A 17,383-nucleotide genomic window follows, 5' to 3' on the forward strand; every position below is an offset into this window, starting at 1 on the left:
TCCAATTTCTTGGAAATACGCTGCAAACAGTCCATTTTGCATGTTTCAATTAGAGTTACATAAGCATGAGTCTCTTGAGACACTTCTGGACACAGAGGAAATAGCACCAATGTTATCTACAAACACACAAGAAACAGAAAAGTTTTCAAATACTGTCATCCTGAATATCCTGAGTTTTACAAGAATGTGTCAGCCAGTTCTACAATAACACCGACTTGGAGGTATACTTGACTTGCAAGTAATTATTCATGATAGTTGAGTTCGGAAGTTATGATTACTTACTATGCTGCGGAGTCATTAAGCTGGTACTCTCGGGATCTGTTGAAACAGGCTTGTACACCACTATCTTTCCACAATCTCTTTATAACTCCAGCAAGTTCCGCAGTCATAAAACCTTCTTCAGCAGCTCCAGCAAGCACAAAGAGTTGGCGGGCATCATCCTGAACATTCAAAGACCATTTTTTTTTTTTTTAAGTAAAAAGGGAGACATTACAGATGAAAAGTACAAAGGGAGGCATTATAGATTACAAAAAGTACAATGGTGAATTTCCTTTGTTTTTCATTGGGGTCATGACTTTTCTTTCTTTAAAGCACCACTTAAAAAAACTGGCTTAACCAAAAGTGCATAATCTTAAATCATGAGTCTCTGTTTTGTAATCTTCGTAATAGCTGTCAAGGCACTAGGAAACTGGAAGAATGACTTACACCTACAGTTCATGAGGGGACACATTAACCAACTATTCACTATCACTGACTGTTGTGCACTGATAACGATCAGTTCTGGAAACAGAAAAATAGTGTGTGCCTTATTCCTCCCACCCAAAATGTTTCTAAGAAGCACACTAACACCATTAAAGATTATTTTAAGATAGAATCTCATTAAATGTTGGCTTTCTGATATTCTCTATGGAAGCAAAAGAAATTCAGAGAAGGGAGAAATCAACTTGGAATAAGCAAAAACAGTTTCACAGAACGATTTGAAATTTTCAGGAGACCTTAAAGTGTGTATACGTTAAAATCAATGGGCCAAGAGGTGAGGGTAGGTATTGTTAATGCAGGCATAGCAAACAAAATAAACACAGCTATGAAGGAGAAATACTCACGATGCATATTGAAGACAGCATGCAAAAAAATGAAGGAATTCTGCATATAAAGTTAATTAAATTTTCCTTAAGTTTTGAGACTACAAATACTTAAGTCGTTCTGATCCATAGGTAATCAACCACATTAGGTTAGGGCTGTCCAAAGGAAATATAACATGAGAAACTGATAGAATTCTAAATTTTCTAATAATCATATATTTTTTAAAAAGGTAAAATTAATGTAACAAGGTATTTTATTTAACCTATACATAAAATATTTTAACATGTAATCAAGATAAAATTATTGAGCTAGTTCATATTTTTATTCATATTTAGTCTTCAAAATCTGGCATTTATTTTATACAGATAGCACATCTCAATTCAGATTAGATACACTTTCAATACTCAATAACCGTATGCCGGGAGTAGCTATAGTGCTGGATAACACAACTCAATTATCAGGTAAAAACATAGTTAATCCAAAAATAGGGGAGATGTGAAGCTGCTAACTTCACAGAGATTCTCTGTACCCTGAGACTTGTAGCTTTATGTTAACTGGGTAGACAATCCCTAATTCTTCTCAAGGGGCGTTTTCCCAAAGTATTGCCGTTAAATGTTTATAAAGTGATGGCACACATATGATCAGGTACACAGGAGAGAAGCATTTGGTGACACAGGAGAGGAGCGAGTACTAGCTGCCAATTTGTGAAACTTTTTTTTTCCCCCAGATAGAACCCATAGTGAAAAATAATTAACTCAGCATGGGAACATATTATACAAGCATATGTTTCCCTCTTTAGTAATCACAAGATAAATGCATGCAAGCGACACATTACAAACAGCCTTAATAAAAACCAACATAATATAGTTTCAAGTCATTCTTAGCACCATTTACTTAATTACAGTAAACAATTATACTCTATTTCAGATAATTACCTATATATGAGAAATTTCTAAATTTGGTCATTTTTATTAATTAAACAACAAACACAATTTTCTCCATCCACTTCAGAAAAGTGGATGAAAAGTACAAAGGGAGGCATTATAGATTACAAAAAGTGCAATGGTGAATTTCACTTAGTTTTAATGAGCTTTCCTTATGATATATTTATTCAATTTCAATACAATTTCTTGACAGAAAACACTAATGCCCTCTGGTAGGGGTCATAAGATCACATTCTCTTCAATCTTTCTAGGAAGAAGCCTGAAGAAAAGACATGAGAAACTCTGGAAGTATAAACTGTACTCTCTGTTGCATTCCAAAATTTCTCTTCTTCACAAAATGTAAAATAGCCTCTTTTCCTTGAAAAGCTAATTAGAGTATTCACTTCCATTTCATTAGGAGGACGTTCAGATGTCTGTAGATGAGCTTTAAGGTAATAAATTTAAGCAGGAAGGTACCTTAGTAATTATTCTACCTAAATTTTTGTTTTGTATTAAAAGACCCTGGGGCACAGAAAGGTTAGGCAACTCATTTGAAGTTTCACAGCATATTGGTGACCCAATCACACATATCAGCGAGCAATTAGTAAGCAGCCATTGCCCAAGACAAGACAAATGTTAAAATTGCAGAATGATAACAGTGATCCTACCTGACCCTGGAATGAGGTCTTTTCAAAATTTATGTAAAATAATGTTACTTAAGAACACTGAGAAAGCTAAACATGAGTGTACCAAAACAGCGTGACAAAGGGTAGAAAAAAGATTGGGATTACTAAGAAAAGACTTAAGTTTCATCAGAAGGGACACAGGTGAGTAAAGCAGTATTAAGTAGTCCTTTGTGTTGTTGAAAGAAATGTTGTTTGCCAGGTAATTTCTGAGTAGCAAGGAAAAATCCCTGGATGTAGCCACATTAACGTGTTTCAAGCTACTAAAATGAAAAGAAAATCAGATGGTAGAGAGAATGTAAGCTCCAGTTCACATAACTGTGTGCTCTGGGAACTGGGAAAGGAGTTATGAAATGCTTGCATGTCAAGAGACATGTAATAGGGCCTCTTTTCCTACTGATGGTCAGGGAACACTTGGCATGCTGCATTTAGTGACAGCACATTTTATCCAAAGCTGACACCCACTTTATGAGAATTAGGAAGAGTCCTTCTGGGCTGGGGAAGGGAAGATGGAGGGACCGTGACAGCTGTCTTCTGATATATTAGGTAAGGATCATTAAAGGTAACACTAGACTTCATTATTAGGCATAAAGCTTTTATGAATTCTTAAGGCAAAAGATATCAGATTTCAATTCTGTAAGAATACTTTTTAAGAATCATCCATAAGCCATCTAAAAAAAACGGGGGAGGGGGTGCGGGGGAGTGAGACACTGAAATTTTTAAGCAAAGACTCGATGATTATTTATGGTAATACAGCAGACAGAATTCATGAATGAGATTAGGGGTTTAAACAGAAAAACATCAGAACGTCCTCTGTAAGAGAGACTAAATAATATGATAAAGGTGTCTTAAAAATAGTGACAACTCTAAATTTTTGTTCACAAGGATGATGTAATGATTGATACATGTATAGAAATCTTTTGTTCCAGTGACTTAGCTCAATTTTTTCATTAATAACATTAGTCAACAATACTGAATACCACATATGAGAACTACTCATGTATTTAATCTACCACATTTCTACAGGATATAATCACCCCTACAAATTTAAGACAACTATACCACTTTTATCGAAGTTAGTACATGTTTAAGGAAATCCTGAAAATAGTGGAGTCACCACACCATTCTATGGCTGTCAGTCTCAAACATTTCAAGACCTGCTTTGGGGGAACCTGGGTGGCTCAATCGGTTAAGTGGCCAACTCTTGGTTTCAGCTCAGCTCATGATCTCAGGGTGATAAGATCAAGCCCCACATGGGTCTCCACGCTCAGTGGGGAGTCTACCTGGGATTCTCTCTCTCCCTCTGCCCCTCTCCCTACTCTCACTTGGACTCCCTCTCTCTCTAAAAAAATAAAGATCTTTAAAAAAAAAAAAACTGCTTTAAGAAATACACAAATGTAAAACATATTTCCCCCCTCGAAAAACAAATGTAACCTAAGTTAAAATGACTGAGTCAAGAAAATAGGAAGTCATTTTTCTTTTTTCCCATAGCACTGCTTAACAGGGTGGAGGGGAACCTAAAAATAAAATAATCTAAGTTAATTTTAACTAAATTGCAGTGAGCAATATTTCACTAAATTGCAATGAGCACGAGCTTCTTAAGAAAGGAGAGTACAATATATGTTAGACAAATGTAACTTTTATACATATATTTATGAATCTTATAAATGTTATTTTTTATTTTCAAGTTCATAAAATAAAAAAATGTTTTAGTGTTTTTTGGATGGACAATAGACCCTGCTGTCAAAAGAGATATAAAAATATGTGCTACCTAATATATAAATTGAGGGAAATAGAAAAATACTGTGGTGGAGAGGCACATATTACATTTCAAATGAAGGTTAATACCACTTTGCCACATACATAAATCAATACTCCTTAGAATCAAAAATCATACAATCCTGTAACAACTTCTTAGTTCTCAAATATAAGCCGGAATACAAAACCAATTCAAAAATTCATCTGGAAAAACAAGTAGAAATAAACCAGGAACATTTTGACAAGGATACTGGGGAGGGAGTGCTAAAATTCTCAGATATTCAAATGCTAAGTACGTAAGAACACTCTGGAATTAAAGCAGATCAACAGGGGAAAAAATCCCAAATCTGAACTTATTATATTATAAAGGTGGCAAGGTAAAGGATAAAGGAAAGGATATGATTATTAAAAACAAAAACAACACTACTCGATAATCAGCCATCTGAATACAAAAAAAGAAATAATGTAGACCTCAACCCCAAGCATAAGACAAAGTTTCGGAGTGATTAAAGAAGAAAGAATAATGTTAAAATTCACTCCCCTAAAAAAACATTTAAAATGAATATTTAGTAAATCTTTGAGAGATTTTCTAAATTTAGTGTAAGAAATAACAGAACAAGATTTAAAAAACAAAAACCGTAAGATTAAAATGTGAGAGAACATTTCTATTAGTGGACAAGAGTTAATGCCTTATGTACATACAAGCAAGCAGATCATCAAAACACTAAGACGCAAAGAGGTAAATGAATGAGGCATAAAATGGGCCACTGACACAGAGAAAGAAAAATACAGTTAATAAAGAGAAAACTGCAATTACACTAAAAATTGGAAATGCAAATTAAATTGAGATAAGATTTACTAATAAATTAGCCAGTATATTTTAACATATAAGACTTCCAAATTTTGGTTACTCAGAGCACTAAGAAAAGGCACTGCAGTAAATGGGACAGGAAGGTAAATTGATACAACTTTTCTCAAAGGCAATCTGGCAATGCAGGCAGACAGAAAGAAACTAACTAATGAAATAAACTACAAAATTAGAGAAACAGAAAAGCAGCCATTAGGTAGGAGCACGCTGAGGCTTGGGGGAGAAAAGGGTGCTCATTTCAGTCCATTCAAGGCAAGGTTTTCTGCTCCTTGTATCTTAAATTATTCCCAGCAACTATATGTGACAAAGGGCCAGTCCTGTGTTGTATTTTCTTTTATTTCCAATCTGTTTCAGAACGATTCCTATCAGAAAAATAAAATGTATGCCACATAATACATAAACCCATTTTCTTAAACTATCAAAGTTAACAGATAAATTACTCTGCCAATTGCTATAAACCTAAACGCTCACCCTTAATTTCAGAATCCATCTCGTGCACAAGCACACTTTGAGCAGCGCTGGATTAAATGACGCAGTGCGCAGGAAAAGCTAATAGGTCCCTCCATAATGCTTCCCTAACTTCACGTTATTAGAAACAATAATTTATCATCCCCAGATTGAGTACACGCATTCTGAGAGAGTTTTGAAAGGATATTCAGCATGAAATTTGATTGCTCTATGCCATCCTTGAAAACAATTTTGTTTCCTCTGCTTTTAAATAACTAATGTGTAATCTGCTTTGCAAATCTGGTAACTGCCAAATATGAAGTATTCCACAGCAAATTAGTCACCATCTCTAAAAATTTTACATGTTTTTAGTCAATTCTTATCAAATTAACCTACATACTAAGGTGTAATTCCAATCAAGATACCAACAGACTTTTTTTGTTTTGTTTCATCAGGGATGTGGGGCATTAAGGTGATTCTCAAGTTCGCCTGGAAGAAAAAAAGCATAATCGCCTTCACACTTCGGTAAATGAACAATGGGTAAGGGCTCTTACCGTACGAGATACCAATTAACCCTATGAGGCAATAGGAACCACAATAAATTGATTCTGAGAAGAATAACAGTAGTATAATAATTATAAATGGCAACAACAGTAGCAACATTTACTGAGCATCTATTATGACCAAGGCATGTGGTTAAATGCTTGATGTTTATTATGTCATTCCTCACAACCCTCCCAGGTAAATGTTATTATTTTCATATTATTATTTTTTAAAAGATTTTTAATTTATTTATTAGAGAGAGAGAAAGAGAGATCACGACCAGGGGGGAGGGATGGAGGGAGAAGCAGACACCCCGCTGAGCAGGGAGTCTAGTGTGGGACTCAATCCCAGGACCCTGGGATCACGACCTGAGCTGAAGGCAGACGCTTAACCCACTGAGCCACCCAGGCACCCATTTCCATATTATAATGAAAGAAACTTATAAAGGCTAAGTAATTAATAAGCAACTGATCTGGAAAAGAAAATACATCAATGGGGGAAAATGGAGTTCAGAAACAGACCCAATTTGATGCTAAAGGCAGCACTTTCAAGTCACTGAGGAATGGAATATTTAATAAATGTCTGTAAGGCAAGGGATGATCAGATTATAAAATGTACTTAGGTTCCACCTACCAAGAGACACAAATAACATTTCCAGGTGGGTGAAGTGATAAATCTAAACAATAAAACTAAAACATTCTAGAAAAGAGTAGTTTTAAAAATAAGTTGAAGAAAATCTAAGATACAAACATAGAAGTCAGAATTGACGGCAAAAAAAATTAAGAGTTCTAAAAAACATAACTGCTATTTCAAAAAAGTAAAAGAAATATACTGAGTGAAAATATTTGCAAAACTTAAACAAGGGTTAATATGCTTTATATTTAAAAAGAATCAATGTGAAAAGGACAAGTAATTTAATAGAATTGAGTGAAAAATACTAAGAGGAATTCACAGAAGAAACAAAGAAAAACAGATTTCCCACCTCACTAACAATCAGGAAAATAAAAACTAAAAAGGAAAAAAAGGAAGACAATATTTTTCAGGAATGAGATATTAAAAATTAAAGTGCTGATAATATCTAAGTTAGCAAGACTCTGGTAAACACTCATGCACAGTTGCTAGAAAAGATTACTCATGTCACATTCTTTCTGAAAGCACATCTGTGGTTCCTATCAAAATTAAATATCTGCTTATCCTCTGATTCAGGGATAATATTTCCAAGAATTGGTACTTTAGAAGTAGAAATATATTCAGCCTTTGAATATACTGTTTCTTATTTATGGATGCTTTTTCCTTGTTTTTGTCTAGAAAACTCCTACACATGTTTCAATATCAAGCGCCAATGTCCCTTTCTCACGTCCATATCATGTTTAGTTCACCTTTGTTACTTCTTGGCACAATTCCAAAAGCCTCCAAGTATTTTAAGGCTTAAGCAGAGGCAAGGCAACACAAGAAGACATGGGGCAGACGAATCAAAACCCATGTGAGAGCAAGGAGACATCTGTGAGAAGGAGTTAGTAACAATGGCTAAAGCAAACAGAAGAAGAGTCTGAAGGTAGGAGGCAAACAGTTACTAGGCTACAGCGAGACAGTCTAAGAAGAGTGACTCAAACTAGCACTAAGCGAAACAAAGAGGAGAAAAGAAGTCCCACATGTAGATCTCAAAGCATCAGAAAACCAGTAAAAAAAATAAATAAAAATTTTTAAAAAGTCTGTGGCGATAGAGCAGCTATTCCCACCCAGTCAATTCTGTCATTCAGTCCTTGAGAGAAAAACAGCAAATAAAAAGACTCCACAAAATACTGCTTGCACTGACCCTTCAATTGCCGTGGAAAATGGGAGGCTACAACAGCTTCCTAATAATCACAGATAACGCCTAAATGTGGGATGCCGCACATGCGCCAGGATGAACGATTTAAATCACCGTGACTGGAGCTGGCGCAAAGTATGATCTATATGAACTCCTTCTCTGTAAGGGTGGTAGTCCCCTGTAAGATCACGAGCTCAAAGAGCATTTGGCGAATGAATCAGCGATAAATGAATCAATTAAAGATTTCAAAAAAGATTATGTGAACAGTAGGTAAGGCAGAAATGTCTGAATATGATCAAATCTTGTGCCAGAAAAGATGATTCAGAAGAATGTGATGAATTATTATTAAAAATAATCTTGAAATGTGCTTAAACTTTTAATCCATTATACTAAGCTTTTTAATTTTTCTTTAAAAGAAGCAGCTTAATAAATTAATATGGACCAATAACTGACAAAGAAATGTTAGAGTAACTTAAAAAAACAGGTTTATTTTAAATTTCCCCAATATATCTTTTCTCATAATGCTTTAATTTTTTTCCTATTAAACACAAATTGAGCCTCAAAGTTAAAAAAATAATAATTTCTACCAGACACTATGAAGACAAAAAGGGAAAGTTACAGTCTCAATACAAAAAAATCCTTGTAGTATTAGCAGGGAGATAGCGAATGTGTGTGCACACACACGCACAATTACACAGATATATACTGCATACATAAAATACAAGGGACTATAAGAAACAGTAGTAGTAATAGTAATAACACACCTACTACGTACAAAAAGATCAAAATTTAAGCTAGAGTTTCAGTTAAAGGTTTGTGGAAGGGTTCAGTTTTATGTCAGTTATTAAAAATAAATCAGTGAAGGAAAAAAACCACACACAAATAATAAAACTTTAAATAAACAGATTAAGCAAGCAAACAGGGGTAGGGTGAAATGAAGGAAAAAAGTGTCACATGGACTAGACCAGGGAACTTCGATCAAATGCAAAATGAGTTACTGGGCCAAATAAGGAAGTGCGGCCCGGCGCCCCGTCCCCACTGACCATATGGCAATCTTTCTGTCAGGTCATCTCTTGGGTTCCAGTATTTTTTACTGATCAAATAAAGGGGAGGAACTAGCTTTTCTCCTACGCTCCCCATCTCTTTAGCTCTGAAATACTGATACAGGATTTTCCTATTTAAAAGACAGGCAAGATTTTATACGTTTTCTTTATATGAGATTAGACTGCTTTTTAGGCTAGTATGGCATAAATACAAATAATTAGATCATTTCAGCATTCCAAATTATGAAAACAAATTCTGAAGAGTCAGCATTAAACTCAGTAGTAACTACTAGAAATCGTTATGGAGATACAAGCATACCCAGTATCATATGTTTACACAGAAAATATTCTAATGGTTACTGAATTGTCCAAATCCTCTGATGGATGAGGAAACAATTCTAGGTATAAAGAGATGACACAATCCTGTGTATTCTTAGGTCATCACTTCTGAAGCTTCTTACTTCACTCACTACCATTCTTTTGACTCCTTTTATTAAATGGTCTTGAGACAGCGGGTAAATCTATGTTAGGTAGTATGGTATTCCCAGGTAAGTTATTCCTGCTACTCGTCAGGCCTGTTGTGATGATTTAACAACTCACCGCCCGAGCCGAGTCACCGAAGTCGATCTTCAACCGCCCCATGGCCCTGATGATAGCAATGATTGACTGGATGGTGTTACTGTAGACCACTGCTTTGTACTGCTTACATTCCTCCTCCGAATAACCAGCTTCGTGGATAATTCTAATGAGACAAAAGGAAAAGCAAACAAACACACACGTACCTCCTTGGATGGAAGGGCACAGTTAAGCATAAAAAACAACATCTAATGTTTTCAATCTACTTACTTCATTTGCTTCACAATTGTACTCTTCCCAGATTCGCCAGCACCTAAAAACAAGTAAAATAAAATAAAGGATTTCTAACTTCATCACTTATGCATATCCAGCCCCCTCCAACACAGGCACACTTGTGAGTGCGTGCACACACATGCACACACACACATTTTCCCTTACAGCAAAAATTTGTTTTATATCAAAACAATCTTTTTTTAAAGGATTTGAGAGAGAGAGAGAGTGTGTGTGAGCAAGGGGAGGGGCAGAAGGAGAGAATCCTCAGGCAGAATCCCCCGGAGCCTGACAGGGGGATCGATCCCACAACCCATGAGATCATGACCTGAGCCACAACCAAGAGCCAGATGCCCAAACGACTAAGCCACCCAGGTGTCCCTATATCAAAACAATCTTTAATGGTTTCCAAACATATAGAAAAATTGTCAAAAATAAGTCCCATCTGTTTATTATTTCACAATACTTAAATTCAATAAATTTAGCTGAAAAAATGCTTTTATTGTTGTGTGTATTCTTGAAACCATTAAAAAATTCAATCTGCTGTAACTTAAAGCAATATAAATTAGTTTTATTCAAAATTTTGCTCCATCTTGGAAGACATTCTGTTTGGTCAGTTATTCTAATATTAACCTTTGCTTCTTCCTAAGAATGAAGCAGAGGGCAGTGGTGCCAAGAAGCCACATAACAAATAACTGGAAAATATTATACGTTACAGCAGCTGTGTCTCATGCCATGTGTGTTCAACCAGCATTATCAAACATCTGACACACAGCCAACATCATGTGCTAGCACCGGGGATACAACAGCATGCAGGACAGAAATGTCTCCCTCATGTTCTTCTAGCCCATCACCCAAGTCACAACCCCATTTTCAAAACACTCCTGCACTTCCTACATATGCAAGGTCTCTTCACAAGGTCCCTAGCATTATGCCATCATAACATAAAAATATTACTAATCATACGGCCCTTTATAAAGGTACAGCCCTCCCATCCTTCACATTTAACAGTAGCTGATATCTTTACATCATATTATATCAATTACTTGTCAGGCTCCTTCCAATTGCTACATACGGAGAACATCTGAGCACAGGACACAAAACAAAGAAAGTATGACAAGGCTATCATTTGCCTTCATGTTGTCTTTGACCAGGGCTACATAGCATAGAGGTATTTATCACCGTTTCAGAGATACAGTAGGATTTTTACTATCCAGGCCCCATGTTACCATTTTCCCAGGGCCCTTCCTACAGTGCTGTGTGATCCAGCATTACTGAATAACTACGGTTCCAAGAACACCTACTGTGATCACACCACAAATCTTCAAACATACCGTTTCCCCTGCCAAAATTTAATTTACTCTGCTGCTTCTCGCCACTCCAGTTATCCTCATCAACCATAAACTTACCTCCTTCATCAACCACCTTTTCCTGACCCACTCCCCCAGGGATCCTTGCCACCCTTCTCGTTGCACATGTTTCTATGAATATTTCTTGACTTCTCAGCAGCTAACTTGTGCTAGATAGACACACCATCAACCAGAAATGTACTTGAATTTATTTAAGCTACTTGTGCCTGTTACAATTAAATAACAAACTTCTGGGCTTTGTTCCCTTCACCCCAATCCCCCTCTAGCTATACATACACACATACACATACACACACACACACACACACACACACACACACACACACACACACTCTCCCAAATCATCAGAGGCATCTGAGAACAGATTATAGTTAAATGGCCTATGTGAAAATCTTCGCCAGGGTCGGCGGTGGGGGGGGGGGGGGGGGGTGGAGCTGCTTAACTTTTACTTGTGATTTGATATTCAAGAAATTTTCCCAAGATACAAGCACAATAAGTAGAAAAGCAGGAGCTGAATAAACAATGAGGGCATTCTTCATTTACAGACAGCCTTTGAATGTTTCAGGGCATCTGCCAATAAAAACAATTCCAAGATAAACAACCCATTATTTATTAATCAACAACAGCATACTTGGCTCTGTGTAAAGCACCACTGTAGCCATTATGGCTCACACATTTATTTCTCTCATTGAAGAGAGATCCACAACTAACATACCCTAGGTAGTTTCCAGCAGGGGTATCTTCAAGAAGGCCCTCTGGGTTTCTACAGCACTGCCAACTGAGTCGGCAGCAGCCATGCTGTGATGACGAGACCTTCTAGATCCCTGTAACCATACACAGAAGGGGTGATTCCATTGGCATAATGAGCTCTGATGAACAGCCACCCAAGGATCATTCTTTTAGTGAAACAACTCAACAACTGGAAGGCCCAGAAAGGCTCACATGACACAAGCCAGTGAGGTCTGAGAGCCAAGTGGGGTAAAATCAGAAATAGTAAAAAAAATAAATAAATAAATAAAATAAAGATTTTCAATTGAACTATGTATATACAGATGAGAATTTTATAATATTAATAAGAAAAAAACAAATTTTCCTGACATTATCTTTAAGTTCTAATTCACTTTACATCTCTTAATTGATAGCATGGGATACTTAGCTTCCTTTGCAATAAGCATCTTAAGTCAATGGCTTATGGTTCAAAATATCCTGAAATCTGTTTAACATTAAAGATTGAGGACGGGAGTAGTATTAATTGGATTTTTACCTAATTTCTTTGCTAGTCACAAGGTGCTCTTTGAGGAACAGATAACTTAGAGGTAGAAATGCTGAAAAAAGAGTCTTTTAAAGCTTAGCAATTTTATGTAATTAGTTTTCAATTCTCACTTCCATGCAGACAGACTCCTAATAGGAAAATCAGAAATGCTACATAGTCAGGGTTCCAACATACTAAATACTGCTATTCTTTCCACACAGCATACAGGAAAAGAGTTAAAGGTTATTCTCTACAAATCTCAGCACAATCATGTTTGAGAGACTGACAGGAAGCAATACTGCAAAAAAAAAAAAAAATGTCTCAGAGGTAGTGGAGAAGCAGGGGAAAGGAGAAAAGTAAATTTTACTAGCAGTACTCGGCTAGACAGCTATTGTTTTTCCCTTAAATACAGAGGCAGCATAAAAAAGGGTTGGAAGCACCCTTCCTTCCAGGGAGAAACAAGGAATACGGAACACGTATGAAAAGATCAAAGCATGTGACCACTGTGGTCACAATGCCAGGCTAGTCAAGGTGACTAAGTCATCTACAAAGTAACGGTCAACAAGCTGGTCACTGTCAAATGAGAGAGACCTCAGAGTCCTAGGAAGGGAGATTTTAACTCCCAAAGGGCCAACAACGTGTGCAGTATAGTCATGGTAGACTAGTAAGCCAGTGGCTATAAAGTCAAAGGTCGGATCACCAGGGGGTCCCTTGGCCTCTCTCTCTCTTTTTTAAAGATTTATGTCAGAGAGACAGAGAGAGTGGGCGAGCATAAGCAGGAGGGGCAGAGGGAGAGGGAGAGAATCTCAAGCAGACCCTGAGCTGAGCATGGAGCCCAACACAGGGCTCGATCTCACGACCACGAGTTCATGACCTGTGCCAAAACCAAGAGTGGGATGCCCAACTGACTGTTCCATCCAGGCACCCCCCTCAGACCTGTAAGGAGGAAGTGGCTAATAGAAAACTGCATGTCTGAGAGCAAAGTGTATGCTCAGCAGGTGTGTGAAACAGAGCTCAGCATCCGATGGTAACGCACCACACAGATGGTGGAGGGTCAAAGAGCATCGCCACAGTAACACCGAGGGGAAACTCCTCGTCAGCTGGAGGTCACGCGTGCATAGCCTCCTCCTAACAAGGAGATTCGGGAAAGGGAAATACATCAAGTAAGGACAGCAAGCAGGGGGAAGGAACCAAAAAACAAACCAAGATCTAAGTAAAGTAACCCTTGGCTAGATAGATTCTAATTCTTTGACTAGAATTATATAATTTGCCATTTTAAAAATAATAATCAAATAGTGTCTGCCCCTGATTTTGTTGAGGAGGAGTAGAGGAAATCTAAAGCTTTAACTGCAAGCATTTTAAAAACAAAAAACCTCAGACCTCAGAAAACAAATACCTTTCCCCCCGAAGAAGATTCTTTGTCCAATTCTCTGCTTAGGGTCACATTTAGAACACTTAGTCACTTTTGTCGATCATGGTGCTGCCATACGATCAACAAGATTAAGGTGCTTATATTTAAGACAGAAGCAATAACGAAGGTGTAAGGGCAAATATCAATTAAAAATATGAGGCTTAATTAACCCTGTTGAAAGTAAGGGGACAGATAACCCTTCCCTCCTTATCCTTAGAGCATTTACTTTAGAAAAATTGTAATTGTAAATACTTTTCCTCTCTTTCAAATGTGTGTGTGTGTGTCTGTGTGTATACACATATTTTACAAAAACAAATAGGCTTTTTATTTATTTAGTTTTTGGTCAGCTTTATAACCCAGAACGTCTTTCTCAAGAGATGGGGAGTCATTTCTTTGAAATGTGAACGTCAAAGGAGACAGCACCTTTATCTCCAGTTTCCGTGGAAGGATGGGGTCTAACTTGGGTGGGTGCCTCGCTCCAAGATGCAAAACTACCTCCTAAAGATACGGGTTTCTCCTCTGGATAAGGCCAATTAGCTAACATGAATGGTCTACCCAAAGAACTATGTGCATAAGGTGTCAAGCCTCTTAGGGACTAGTTGGGTCTAACTTGAAAACATGTATGTAGTAACTTGTATCCGTTTGGCTTTATAAGGGGATGAGATTTCCTTCTGTTTTTGCAATCTTTTAGTGAACTGCCTCTAATATATACCACACTTTGGTTCAATACTTATTCAAAAATACGTATTGGGTTTTTGTTTTTTCTTTTTTCGCTGCTACGTTTGTAAGGAGGATTTCTAGGTTGGGAGAAGATTTTGTTTCTAATTTTATTCCTTGACAGGGGTCATAACCTAAAAATCTTTTTTATTTAGCTACAAAAAGCTCTGAACTTAAGTAAATACATACATATTTATGGGATATGTCGGACATTCTAGGATATAACAATAATTTGATGATGACTGTAAACACCAAAACCTAGATCCTCCAAACGACCAACTTTCTCATTGTTAACTCTCCAGAAACTAAACCCTAAGGCATCTGTGCCTGAAACAGGTCCCATACCGTAACCCTGAGCAAGAACGAGTGCACAGGAAGACTGCTCTAAAAAGGTGGGACAAAAGAAGAGAAGTGCGGGCGGCACAGGCAGCTTCCTCCCGGCAGCCCAGGCCAAGAGGCCACGTAGGTTCCTGTTTCCTCTATCGTAAGACACCCAGTGCTTGTGCTGTCATCAGCCGGCTCTCCTCATGCTGCCGTTAAGGAACTGGGGCCTGGTAAATGGCCATAAATACTGATTCTCTGGCAACCACAATTGCTGTAATAAAGTCCTTTTTGTCTCTGAACCAGGAATTTCCTGCCTTCTAGAGACAGAAGTTAACATAAAACTGCAGTAAGCTGACTTGTTAGCTTGTAAGCAGGGTAAAGCCTCAAATACTGAATAGTTCTTGACATGCTGTTCTGTTAAATTTTCAATTAACTCCCGAATTCGGGCAACTAAGGGCAGTTCCAGCCATTATTTCTACATCTGTACTACTTAACTTTCAAAATTCTAATCTTTTTTTTTTTCTTCCCACAAATGGCAGCTCAAACAGGTTTGTCCGATAAATCCAAAGGAACAGAACAGCGGTTCTCAAACTAAGATCTCAGGACCAACAGTAGTAGCGACACTTACAGTATCAGTAACACTTCAGAAATGCACATTCCCAGGCCCTGCCCAGAACTTACTGGATCAGAAAGTCTGGGAGTGGGCCCAGCAATCTGTGTTTTAACAAACCCTCCAAGTGATTCTGATGGAAGCTAAAGACTACGAACCGGTGACGTAGAAGAAAAGTCACCTTTTTTCTTGATTAGTGATCAGAATAACTGTAGCCATTTAATTGTTGACTACCTATAAAAGACTTGAAATAACTGTATTTTCCTCCTCCCCTCAAAAGTGAGATAAGTAATATTGTCTTACATTTCTGCAAATACCTTATTAAAAGGCAGCTGGCTTCTCAATTTTCATATCTACTTCTGTGTGTAATATGGTGCAATTACATATTACTTTGGTTGAATTATATAAAGAAAATCTATGTTCACATAATTATGTAGTTAGAAAAGGGAAGAGCAATTTAACAGAATTTATAGATAACTGTGGACAGTCTTCTTTGATTCTATATCAGAATTTGAAAAGGGTAGCTTAAAGATTGGTTATAATGCATTTCTATGAACTTTTCATACTCTGATACTTTAAAGTTCATTGGTCTATCTTGTACTTGGATGGGTATTTTACCCATGTCTGATTTGGAAACTAGTTCACTGAGCTCTCCAGAACTCAATACTGATGTATTTTCAATACAAAATGATAATAACATAATAAGAAGAATATATATTATCTGTAGTATATGTATTTATTTAATAACCTTTTTAACATTACCTGTAATTTCATCAGAGAAGACTTTAGGTCTTGGGAGGATATCAGGCTCTCAGTGTTAGGGATATATTTTAATTTCAAAAAAATTTTTTTGCTTAAAATCTTTACTTTTATTATTGGCAACTAACACTGTTAGCTGTTTTCTTGGAAGTGACAAACTCTGCCAAATCCCAAAGTAGGACTAACCATAATTTCTTTCAAGTATAAGTGGTATTCCAAGAAAAGAGCCACTAGTTCAATTCACAACTCAAACAATCACACAACTGTTTTTCCTCAAACAACCAACATGCTTTGGAACATGGTAGAGTCCTTTGGGTATACTTCATACTTGGTTACACAATATATTAAAGAGGTATGTACATAACGGTCAAAATTTCATAAAAATAATGATTTTTACAACTTCAGCATTTTTTATCACAAGTGCATAGTAGTGAAGACTACAATCACTACTGGTACAATTTAGTGCCATTGACTTGACTCAGTAGTTTGACTGATTAGCATTTTGGTACTATCATAACAAATGACAACACAATTGCAAAGGCAAACATCATCTTAGTATTACTCTGAAAATGGTCTCAGAGACCCCAGGGTCCACAGATCACTCCTAGAATTGCTGATTTAATGTCTTTCACAGGCACTGGACTATAAGCTATAAAGGAAGAGAGCCTTGTTTTGTTTGTTTTTAAGATCTTACTTACTTATTTGAGAGAGTAAGCATGAGCAGGGAGGGAGCAGGGAAGGGAGGGGCAGAGGGAGAGGGAGAAGCAGACTCCCCGCTGAGCAGGGAGCCCCTCCCAACACAGGCTCAATCCTAGGAGCCTGAGATCATGACCCGAGCCAAAGTCAGATGCTTAACCAACTGAGCCACCCAAGTGCTCCCAGAGCCTTTTCACCATGATATCCCCAAAGCTTTCTCTTATACTTAGCACATGGCAA

The 17,383-nt window shown here is 37.1% G+C and overlaps 1 protein-coding gene across 6 annotated transcripts in view; it reads right to left on the reverse strand.

Annotated features, from left to right (window-relative positions):
• The window catches only part of GNAI1 (G protein subunit alpha i1), a 312,759-nt gene that overhangs the window by 20,991 nt on the left and 274,385 nt on the right, over window positions 1–17,383 (reverse strand). For all 6 annotated transcript variants that reach the window (XM_045793389.2, XM_045793387.2, XM_087861139.1 and 3 more), the window contains 3 exons: window positions 10,005–10,047; window positions 9,759–9,900; window positions 283–440 (listed from right to left, as the gene is read on the reverse strand). In XM_045793389.2, coding sequence (XP_045649345.1) covers window positions 283–440; window positions 9,759–9,900; window positions 10,005–10,047 — 343 coding nt within the window. The remainder of the gene's footprint in view (window positions 1–282; window positions 441–9,758; window positions 9,901–10,004; window positions 10,048–17,383) is intronic.

Source organism: Ursus americanus, chromosome 3, assembly GCF_024610735.1.
Source record: "Ursus americanus isolate L20-20 chromosome 3, mUrsAme1.1.p, whole genome shotgun sequence".
NCBI classification, from domain to species: Eukaryota; Metazoa; Chordata; class Mammalia; order Carnivora; family Ursidae; genus Ursus; species Ursus americanus.